Source organism: Thermobia domestica, chromosome 7, assembly GCF_964235325.1.
Source record: "Thermobia domestica chromosome 7, izTheDome1.hap1.1, whole genome shotgun sequence".
Lineage (NCBI taxonomy): Eukaryota > Metazoa > Arthropoda > Insecta > Zygentoma > Lepismatidae > Thermobia > Thermobia domestica.
The window spans coordinates 152174570-152186842 of record NC_137460.1 but is presented as its reverse complement, the minus strand read 5'-3'; the positions used below and the strand labels follow the sequence as shown (position 1 = coordinate 152186842).

General features: G+C 34.1%; 1 protein-coding gene across 3 annotated transcripts in view; it reads left to right on the top strand.

The window, feature by feature from the left end:
- LOC145690499 (band 3 anion transport protein-like) overlaps positions 1-12273 on the top strand; it is a 484586-nt gene that overhangs the window by 392692 nt on the left and 79621 nt on the right. For all 3 annotated transcript variants that reach the window (XM_081765430.1, XM_081765431.1, XM_081765432.1), the window contains 3 exons: positions 192-355; positions 6437-6614; positions 11871-12076. In XM_081765430.1, coding sequence (XP_081621556.1) covers positions 192-355; positions 6437-6614; positions 11871-12076 — 548 coding nt within the window. The remainder of the gene's footprint in view (positions 1-191; positions 356-6436; positions 6615-11870; positions 12077-12273) is intronic.

The following is a 12273-nucleotide window of genomic DNA, read 5'->3' as shown; positions in this document are numbered from 1 at the left end:
CTTTTACAATATGTAAATGCTGTGTGTTAGTTCTGTGCTGCCATTCAGCAAATCCAATCATATTCTGAGGAAGAAAATACTAATTCGTATCAGATAAACAGAGAAGTGTGATTAAGAAAGGTAATATTTATGTAAAGACCACAAACTAATTATGATATTGATTTTTTTTTTCTTCCATTTGTGAATTACAGGTCACCGTTTTGAGGATGCAAAGGGTTTGCGACGACATAAAATTCAAGCAAAGTCTTCTGTGTCTTCATTCATTCACATTGGAAGGAAAGATGGACAGAAAGACCTCCAACCTTTATTTCCTTATCTCGCTTCGAAGAAAATGATAGACCACAGTCCGCATGAGGTATTGTATTCATGTTACTACTAGAACTTGTACACTACTAGAAATTAAAGGAAATTGTATTATAGTAAATATAGTTAAAGAATATACAGATGTACTTTATATTTGTAGATAAAAAATCAGTATGTAAGGTGCTTATATGCTTGAGAAACAAACGTTACTATTCTTTTCATCTTCTATAGGTAATCAGATCAACCAGCAGTAGAAAAAATAGAGAGAAAGAAGTATATATTAGTTTTGAAAATACCACAGTAGATTAAAAAATACTACTGCTTGTAATAATTCTAATGTTGACGCAATATATTTGTGATTTTCTTGAATAAAACTTAATTGCGGTCACTCCCAGATCGCCTCGTAAATAGTAAATGAAGAGTAGATTCTATTTCAGGTAACTTTCACTTCAAATCGCACTTTTTCCATCTGTTTCCAATTTTCCTCTGAACTAGATACTTAAATACTCTTTTGAAGTGTGAATTATTTCAGAAAGTTACTGTTTGCTGATAACAATTTTTAAAGTTGGTTATAGTGATTGATGTACTGTTCGGGAAAAACAAATGCCTTTGATGTCATTAACGAGCTCGTGATATTTATTCCCATAAAGAAATGGGATATTGTACCAAGTATATCCTTGGGTAGGAAATTTAATTCAGAATTTCAGCTTTGAGTGGGATACTTAATACAGTAAAAACAAAATGCATAACTTTAGTTTAAGGCCTCACTTCTCTGCAGAGCTTCAAAGGTATTTGATAGTTACATGCGTGAGTGATAGAAAATTAATTCTTTCTTACCGAGTACAGAATGTTAGTTTTATTGTGATCTAAAAGTAGAAAAATCGAAATTTCAGCTCATCTTTGCACCTAGGTACATGTAGAGGAAAGACATTTTGTTCGTTTAATATAACTTTCCAGCACGGTAGATACAAGACTCGTAGATATACAGTCAACAATTTAACAGATCTTGAGACATAAAGTGAAGATATATTGTTACAAGCCACGAAGTGGTTTGAAAATAATGGTTTCCTATTAAACATGTATAAAGCTAAACAAATATTATTTACTCGAAATGATCGCCCTAACAAAAATGCGGATAATGTAAAATTTTTTAGTTTTATGTTAGATAATAAATTGTCCGGGGAGTGTAGCAAATTATCATAAACAGTATGTTTCTTACGAAGCTTGAAAGTCACAGTACCCAAAAATTATTTATGAACTGCTTATTTTGCATTTTCTTCAACTATTACTTCGAAAAGAGACTATTAGAATAATTTGTGTGTGTCCAACAATGAGCATTGTAAGCCACTGTTTGCGAAGTTAAAATTATGACTGCGATTCTAGATATTTATATGGTATTGATCTACGAGAAATATAACTTTTCCGCAATAGTTTATAGACAAAATATACATGCATTCGTATAAATGAATTGATAAACCATATTCTAGATTATCTAAAATTAAGAAAATTTACATAAGTATAGGTATAAGATTTATGAACATGTGAACAATCTATGTGCATCATATGCCCATATGTAAATTCAAACCTAAATATATAATGGTCTAGTAGCAGTGCTTTTTTACAACATTAATGATTTCGTTGAATCTCAAAACTTGTATACTCATTGATGATATTAGAATATAAATTTTACTGTTAACAAGTACGTATGAAGTACAACACTATAGTATATAGTAATTTATAAACCATATACGTATCTTTCAGTTGACTATTGGCTATTATCTAGTTATAGGCGTAACGACAATAACGATCAGGTATCGAATCCGTGGCTCCCTTATGAAAGACGAGACCTTTATGTATTATGTTATTCAGGCAAAATGTTGGATCAGCTTTGTTTTAAAGAAAAAAAATTGAAGCAAAATATTTGTCATATAGGCTGGATAAACAGTAGCAGCAGCATTGTTGTCACGTGAGAGGCGTGAGTCGGCTAATCGTAGGTATTCCGTGGATATTAACTGGAGGTTAGATAAGCAAGTGTGTTGTCAAATACCGCAATGTCATGAAGTAGAGCCGGAGACTTTAAGCGTCCTATCGAGATGTAGGCGGAAGTGGAATAATGTGTTTAGATTAAAATTGAAGTGGCCCGTGGCCTGAGTACACAGGACTATTTTCAGGGACTACATGAAGCGTGTAATAACGAGGGCTCCGTTTAAAACAACCCCAAACTGACAACCACACAATTCAGCTAATTTCTCTCCTGCTGCATATGGAATGCACGAGAGGGAACTGCGGAAGTAGCATATGCGAAAAAAAAATCTCTATATCCTGCACAACGCAAAACTGAAGTAGTCACCTAAGCTCAAAAATGGCCATATTTGACACTTGTACAGAACATGCTGCACCGCTACAAGAGAGAAGGTGACAACGTCCTTACACGGATTGCCACTAGGAGTGAAATTTGGGTTCGCGCATAAGGACCACGCTTGAGGTGGCAATTCAATGAGTATGGACATGAAGTTTTTTCGTTTTAACGATAACATCGAAAACTTGAAAAAGGCAAAGTAAAGTGTGTATATAGATATACCTAACTGTATGATAGACGGCCGCTTTTTGTGTTTTTAAATCGCGAAATAACGCGAATTTGCTACTTTTATCAAAATAACACCGAAAAGCTCTGCATAAAGCGATAGATTCGCGAAATCGTCTGTTGGCCGGTAATACTAGTTTCCTTTGCAACAAAGTGTGATTCACAGAAAACCGGTTATTTTTAAACCGGTTGGTTTGTAAAAGTTTGCACCTGAGATTTTGCTGCCTGTGCTCTTGAAGCAGTATCTTTGCCAGCTTCCAACGCTGATTCTGAAAGATATTTTTTAGAATACAACACCGTAGTTACGGTAAGGAAACAAAACTTTAAAGAAGAAAATATGGAAATATTGACAATTTTGTCCTTTGAAAAATAAGAAACATTGAAGAAACTATAAATTCACCATTAAGTGAAAATGTGTTGTCAAACGCATTCTTCTATCATAAATTCAGTACTCAGTGCGAAACATTTGAAATTCTGGGTTCAATCCCATACAACCTTGTTCGCTCGGGGGCCAATATTTGAGGGTATGCTAGTCTCAGAGTTGGTTCAGACACACCAATGCGAGCAACCGTCATAGTCACTGACAAAACGGTTCAGAGAACAGAGTTCAGATCAGAACATTTGAGCAATATACACTAAAGGTAGATTCTAATTCTACCACTAATGCCAATACAGTTCAATGATATATACATATTGTTGAGTTGTATGAGCATTAATTTAAATATTCTGAAATGGAAAGAGCAAATTAATTATATTTACATGCCTTAAAATATAAACTAATAACGTTAGATTGTATAATTATATGATTTTGAAAGAATACGTAAAACCTGTATTTTTATGTTTTAATTCACATCACTTTGGAATCACTGCATAATACACTCAACACTTCAAATTATTAATTGGAATGTATATTGGCATGTGAATTTAACTGACTTTGACGTATTATTATTATTATTATTATTATTATTATTATTATTATTATTATTATTATTATTATTATTATTATTATTATTATTATTATTATTATTGTTATTATTATTGTTATTATTATTATATTAATAATAATAATAATAATAATAATAATAATCTTCATCTTCTTCTTCTTCTTCTTCTTTTTGTGATACCCAAAAATTACGTCTTGTATATCACTCGCGAAAGACGCGGTTGACCGATTCATAGTCACTATTCCATTAGTGATAATTTTTTATTTCCACAAATAACATGTAGATGAATTTTTCTGGGTTGTTGCCATTTTAAATGATTTATCCTTATTCTTTATTGATAACGTACCACTTTGTGTCGTAACGTGTATTTATTGAGTTCCAAACGTGATTCTCCTTTGTAACTGGATAAACTAAATAATTATTGTTCATGGGATTTTTCTCACAGTAACACTATTATTTATTTACAGCATTTTGATGTTGACTTCAAAATAAACTAGTACAAATAATTTGTTTTTGCGCCTATTTTGAGGGCGCAATTTATAACGCTACATTATGCACTGACTGTTGGTCGCACAAGCGCTGCAGGTCGACTGACTTTTGCTTGTACAGACTATCTTGTCTTGCTTCTACCAAAAAGGAATTCCGATTTAGCTGGCAACGTGAACTGAATAACCGAATCACTGATGTAATTGTTAAATTTAGCTATGATCTCTCCAGTTTAGAAGTGTTGAAGTTCTTGCTTTATTACCGAACAGGAAGAAGTGAAGGAGTCCAGGAGGCTTCTGGTTTATCTCCCACAGACTTCAACATCTTCCGGCATCTTGACCACTTTTTGTCAGGGAAGACTTTCCTGATGCAGTGTGGATTGGGCATTGCAGTTGAAAACTTCTTCGCGTGGAAGAATCCAGTTTTCTCTCGTTATGGTATCCAATCGTTGTCTGAGAAATGGCAAAAATATGTAGCTACAGCTGGACTACTTTGGCTAACCATGTGTTAAAGTTTTATTTACTTTTCCTTCGAAAGTAACACACGTCAGTTGGACATTTCAATCGCATCAGACCAATATCACGTTACGCTTTGGTCTATAAATATATGTAACATATACACTAAGACACAACAATCATCATGGTATGTTAATTATTCTAGTTCAGTTATCATCTTTATTTCAAACAAAAAAAGAGGAATTAGATATAAATCAACAGAAAAAATAAATGCATTTGTCAGTGAAAGTCTTATCTTTATACATAAAAATACTCAAAACAATTTGACAAATATTTTCGAAATATAATGCTTCTGTCGAACTCGTAAATTATGATATGTGTCTAAAAGTGAAATTACCGCGGCTGCAAATTGGAAGTTGCCTAAGCAGACAAGAAACTGAACAATGGTATAGTGTCATGTTACATATTGAGCAGAGACAAACATAGAGCAATGTGGTTAGACGTAGACATCGTGATTGTGGCAGGTTTCCTGTTTGCTTTTGTCCGAGTAAGCAAGATGTACATGAGAATGGAATTCTATACTATGAGTCATTTTGTTTGGAAGGTTATCTACAATGTATTTCGCATTCCTTTGTTCTATCAGTTACCAGAAAGGTTCAGTTATGACGAAGTTGGAATGATAATTTGTGTTAGATAAGGGTCGTCTGGAATATGTTTGTTATTTAAAGATACAAAAGGAGAAAATAATAATTCATAAATTAATACCATTGTTAAAAGAATGTCGGCGTTAACTACTACAACAAGTATAAATGAACTATATGATATATCAGTACCAGACGTAAGTACAATCGTTAGCTAAGATGTGTAACCACCTAAATAATTTATTTCCTCAAACCTTGAGAATGTGTGAATCGATTTGTGTATAGTTTGCTGTATCTTAAGGAAAACTATGTCCTATGTAAATTACTGAAGTAATATTTAAAGAATTGTCTTCATTTGAAGTGTTTGAAGAAATCAGTTGTGTTGGTGGACATTTACTTTTGCTGGCTGTTGTACAGCCATCGACAAGCGAAAGTAATACACATTATATGTGAAATACTATTTACTTTTGTCGATGATTGTACAATATTGATATAATAATGTACTGTGCAGATGTTATCATTTAAGCATTGTTCATTTAATCTCAACTAATCTGCTTAATCTTAACTTAACGACCCTTCACCACTTTCTCGACTTCAATCATCAACCGTACAACTCTAATACACGTCAGTCCCACTCCTTCAATATGGTAGAATGAAGAAATGTTATTACAGGTTCCAAAGGTACGGTCCACTCACCATCATGAAAAGTATTATTTGTGAGTTGTTTTCTTTTGGAAATTATTTTCATATTGGAATATTTGTTTAAATCAATAATAGTTCAGTTTCTTCACAGAACTTAGTTACCTTTTGCAGATATTTTTCCCTTTTTCTGTTACTTTGATAAAGATTACAATTAGAGGTAGTATAAAGAAAAACATAAAAATAAAAGGTTCTTTCTTTCTCACAGTTGCAAGTATCTTATTTTGTGCAAGTAACTTCGATAGTATTTTTTTTTTTTTTTTTTTTTTTTTTGTTCGCCTCTTCAGGCATACTGATATTTACGTTACCTTGTTTTCTCCTAAGATTTTTGTACAACTGGATGAATTAGTAGGAGAAGGTGAAGATAGAGAGTGGAAGGAAACCGCCAGATGGATCAAATACGAAGAAGACGTTGAAGAAGGTGCCGACAGGTGGGGACGTCCTCACGTTGCTTCGCTCAGCTTCCATTCATTGCTAAATTTGCGACGATGTCTGGAAACAGGCAAGTTCATCAGTGCATTTATTTTTAACATCTAAACTATAGATTGAAGACCTTGTTTTCTCACCCATGTTTCTTAGAATCTTCTATTCATTTTGCTTATTTAATGAAATTAAAGTGTCTACATGAAACCACAAGAATTCGACTACGCCCCATATTCATTGGTAGGTGAATTGGAATCTTCACAGCTACGTAGATACATTACGATTACGAGTCATGAGTCACTACACGAACGAATAAGCCTGAGAAATAATTTCGAAAATTTGTCATAAATGGAGGGATTTTGTGTAAACTATTTCCATATTGCCCTAGTGACTAGAATTGGCCACTGAGACTATCTGATCGGACACTGTGCAACTTGTTTCTAACTTTTATAGTGTCTCGCGTCTACACCACCAAACTAATAATAATTATTCAGTTAAAAAGATAATTTGTCGCATCATCGTGCAAATTAAGCCTAATAAGGCAAAAAAAAAAAAAAAAAAAAAAAATATATATATATATCAATAAATAATGCATGAAGTTGCAGCAGAGCGAAGTTGAAGCATGTGTCAAATATTGTGTTAAATCTTCAATTGCATTTTATTATAAGACTAGCTGAAATACCCATTCTCCGCATTGGGGTTGTATTTGCAAGTCAACGTCTGTGTGTGTGTGTGTGGGGGGGGGGAGGGGTATCAGCATTCTTCTCAGCGACTGCGAAAAATATGGATTTAACACTAATATCGGTCATTTTAGATTGTTTTTTACATGTCTCGGTACCCCCCACGCAGGTGAACCCCAGCCCGCAAACAATGGTAGCTGAATTTGAAAGTTATCGCTAATGGAAGGGTCACTATTGATCTCAGCGACCGGGGAAACTATGGATTTGAGACTAATATCATTTTACATTATTTTTACATGTCTCGGTATACCCCCTTCCTTGGTGACCCCCGGCCGAATGGGGTGAATTTGGAAGCTAATGCGATCGGAATTTCACCATTGATTTCAGCGACCGCGAGAACTGTGAATTCGACACTAATATCGATCATTTTCTACTACTTTTACATGTCCCGGTGAACTCCCCTCCTGAGACCCCCTGGTTCGAAATTTAATAATAATAATAATAATAATAATAATAATAATGATAAAGTTTCGTCTTGGTCTGAGGCCTGGACCAAGGTACCCGTGATTCAAATTTGGTAACTCTTGGTCCACTCGTTTAGTCCACAGGCCGCACATAGACACACACACAGACAAACAAATTCTTTATTTTATGTATATTAGATTAGATTAAAACATTAGCACTTTCGATTTTTTCTTTTTTTAATCAGTTGTGATTATACAGGCTTGTAATCAATCCGTTTAAAAATTAACGATTAATTTAACCTGTTAAAACATTCCTTAATTTTTAATTTACGACTAAATTAATGTTAAAAATTCAACTAATTTTGTAGGAATTAACTGCAAAAGCTTTTTCCCAAAATTGCTCCAGTATATGGAAAACAATTATAACCGATTAATTTTCCCATTCCTCATTGAATTTAACATCAACTTTCAGAAGTCAAGAGAATTCTCATTGCATAATAGTGAAATCGATTTATTTTTAATTTAATAATGCGTTTTTTCGTCACCTTAATTTTTAATTTTAATCCGTTAAATTTTTCATTAACTTTTTCAACTAGAATTATAGATAGATAAATTGAAAAGCTATCCTAATACTATCCTAATACATTCTGTTGAATAGCCAAGAGATTAGTATGCTAATCTGCATTGTCCGTAGTCGTAGATTCATTGTTACGAAAATAACTTACATTCATTCTTCAAAACACGACGATTGAATTCCAGAACTTTAACCATTTCGATATAAAAAAGAAAAAATAAATCCTTCGGGACAAGACGTAGAATTTCCGGTTAATTCCGCCTAGACCTGTCGGAAATTTAGATTAGTTTTAATTTAATTAAATGTGAGGGATTCAATATGTTACCTGAATTTTCAAGATTAATTATAATAGATTAATATAATAATACCTTGTTGTTTAATTTGTTGCAGGGGGCCGCGGTGGCTCAGTGGTTGAGCGTTCACCTCTGGTGCTAGGGGTCCCGGGTTCGATCCCAGCTCCCGCCAAGTGAACTTTGTGGTGGACAAACACCGTGTGCGTGGGTTTTCTCGGGGTTCTCCCGTTTCCTCCCACTTTCTTCATTCCACCATTTCATTCATTACTCATCATCACCGTCTCCTTTAGCCTAACCGGCATAACCGTGGGACGTAAAACTCACAGGTTTCATTTCATTTTTCATTTCAATTTGTTGCAGTGCATGTGTACACAGTTGGTAAATTGCTTTAGGTGACAAATTTTCTGCAATTTTTACAATGAAACCTGTCTATGGCGATACTACTTACTGGTTCTACAAAATTGTGGCTAACTTTTCGAAAATAAATGTGATAGACGTACTTTAAAAAGAAACTTAATTTGTAGTATTTTATTTAAATAATTAATATAGAGTAAACTAACTGCTAGAGAAATTACGTCTTAAGAATACATATTCCCCTAAACGTTAAACTGAAAAAAAAAGGCAATTTCGAGAGAGAAAGAAAGTAGAAAAAGGGATTAAAAGAAGCCAAAAGCAGATATAGAAAACGAATTATTTATATATTAGAGCACGATGCTAGTAATTTATTGAGCTTCCTTGTTAAACATTATGCTTTCATTCCAAGTCTTGTTTAAATTTCCTTTATTTGTACTCAATGATAGACATTTTATGTGTATATAATAAAATTCGAAGGTATTCCTCCCTGTTTGCGACTTTGATATGTGCAAAATTTGAATTCTGAAGTTACGTTATTTTCAGACACAATTTTTTTAAAGGTCGTAAGTGAATGGATGTCCGTGTCCTTGGAATTTCTAAATTTTCTCTATTCGAGTTCATTTCTTTTAGACATACTCATGTAGGTACCGTTACGATCACATGTAAAACTCAACCTACCTTTCTTCAGAGTATTTAATTTGATATTTAAAATAGTGTGTCTACTGCAGTTATTATTACAAAATATTATAGATAGATATATATATATACTGTAGATAAACAGATATAGATATATATGGCGCAAAGCTGTCTTCAACATTGGGAGGCAGGCACATTTCAAGCTTATTCTGGGGGGAGGGGGGAGATGAGACTCATATTACGGTGGATGAATGATTTTTGAGGTGAACCTGTTATATAGTATATATCAGGCAATGTAAATGAAGTAGTGCAAGTACATATCACTATTACAAATCAGTGCCGTGAACACATTCTGAAATCTGAATACATGCATATTTATATTTGGTATGTTTCTACTAAAGCATCCACAATGATTCACATTAAAATTTTTAAGACAATTGTTATATAATGATATAATGACTTCTTTTCTTTGAATTATTTTCTTTGCTTGCGAAGGATGAGTAGATGCCTAGACCGATACTACAAATAGATGAAGTGCGCATTTATTGAAAAGATACTGACATAGGTTATACTGACATAGGTTATATACTGTTTGTGGGAGAAGAGGGACAAGATTTCACATCAAGTTAAGTCACCCACGGTCGCACACCTTCATTTTTGTTGTACTTTATTTTCAGCAATATATTGGGTGGGAATGAAATTTTCATTGCTTTGACTCTTACATAATATAATGAATACACATGCCGTTTTATTGGTATACATTTCACAAGGAAAGTGGAAAGGAAAAGCACTAGACATTAATAAGCACAAGTTCTCGAAAAATATTAGGGCATGAACATGAGGTTTACAATATTTGTATGTCAATTTTCCAACATGGGGGCAAGGATGTTATAAATAGAGGATCTGCTCATATATATCTTCATTCTATTAAATCGATGAAGCAAAAAAAAAAAAAAAAAAAAGCATCGGCACGTCTGATTGGCTACTTGGCTACTCTCGTTTCTGCCATTGTCTGATTGGACACTTTCGTTTCCGCCGTGATTGTTTGCTCAAAACATGGCGATCCTATTGGGCGGAGTGGGCAGAGTAGGGGTGGCGAAACTGTGACGTATGGCTTCAAGATTTTGTTGTAAGGGCAGATTCTCTCCTTGATGGAAGGAGGGTATCTACCTCTGCAACTTATCGCAATATGCGTCCAAGTAACGAGAGCGGAATTAATACAGATTGATGTGACTATTAAACGCGCCGGAGCAAGTTCAGTTTGAAATATTACAGAATACGATTCTTTTTTAAAAATGGAAAAGCCAAGAGAAATTAATTTCATCTCTCATTCTTTTGTGGTAATCGGACACAAAGCATCACACTTATCCTTAAAAAAAAAATTAAAAAATCAAATCGGTTTATTGGGGGAATTCCCAGTTCAAATATTGGGGAACATGGCCCCCATTTTCCCGGGATTTGTGCCATATCTACAACTGAGACAACTTTCTAGCATGAGAAGAGGGACATATCCTCCTCTGCGCTTATTGCAATTTGTGTCCAAGTAACGAGAGCGGAATTAATACAGATTGATGTGACCTAAATGCGCCAGAACACGAAGTTCAGTTTAAAATATTAAACAATACGATTTTTTTTTTTTTAATGAAACAAACCAAGGGATATCAATTTCATCTCACTTTCCTTTGTGTCAGTCAAACACAAATCATCACGTTTCTCCCCCCCAAAAAACATTTCAAATCTGATTATTGGGGGACAGTCCCCCCAGTTCCAAGATTGGAGGGGACATGTCCCCCTCACCCCCGGAATTTGCGCCAGTGTGTGTGATGCAGTCTTGTTAAAAAGAAAAAAATGGCCACCTACCTCGCTATGAAAAGTCCTCCACTCTGGCGTGAAGTTCGAAATTAAACAGATATTCATTTGATTTGTCAATTGAAATCTTTATTTAGAGTCAAAGTACTGAATTTCCTACGTAAGGTTGCCAGTATATGGCCCTCTAAAAATAGGTGAGTGAGCTGAGTGACCAAGATGTATTTGAACAAGATTGCGTACATTGTATAAGTAGTGATTCAGTGCTCATAAACAAATTTGGAATCCTAATTGAATTCAGAACTGAAGAAAATATAAGTATGCTTAATCGTAGAAATCAAATATTAAGTATGAAATGATCAACTGTGACAGCAGTGGATTTATTTATTCACTTTATTTCTTAACAGTACTGTTAGTAAACTGTCCTATGGAATACTGAGTATATGCGGCTTATGTTATACTTACAGTATGTTTCATAATAATTTGGTATATATTATTATTAATGACTAATTTCAATATTTCTTGCAGGTGTTATTCTTTTGGACACGGAAGAAAAGGATTTGCCTGGTGTAGCATATCGTATTGTGGAACAGATGGTGGTTGATGAATTGATTCATCCAGACGATAGAGCTGCTGTGATGAGAGCACTGCTTTCCAAGCATAGGCATGTTCATGAACATGAGCGCTTCAGATTTGGAATGAAACGGACAGTATCTAGCTACACAAGTTTGCAGGTGTGTGCTTCTTTGTAAATTTGTTTACATTATAAATTAACTTTAGAATTGTGTAATTGTAAACACAAAAATAGTGGGGTCAAGGGGTTATAAACAAGTCAAACCATAGGTGTGGTTCGAGAATATAACATAAATGTGTTTTCCCGTCTCTTCCTTGGGAGCACAGAAGGGGCTGAGGAAATATTTGTGGGATTTTG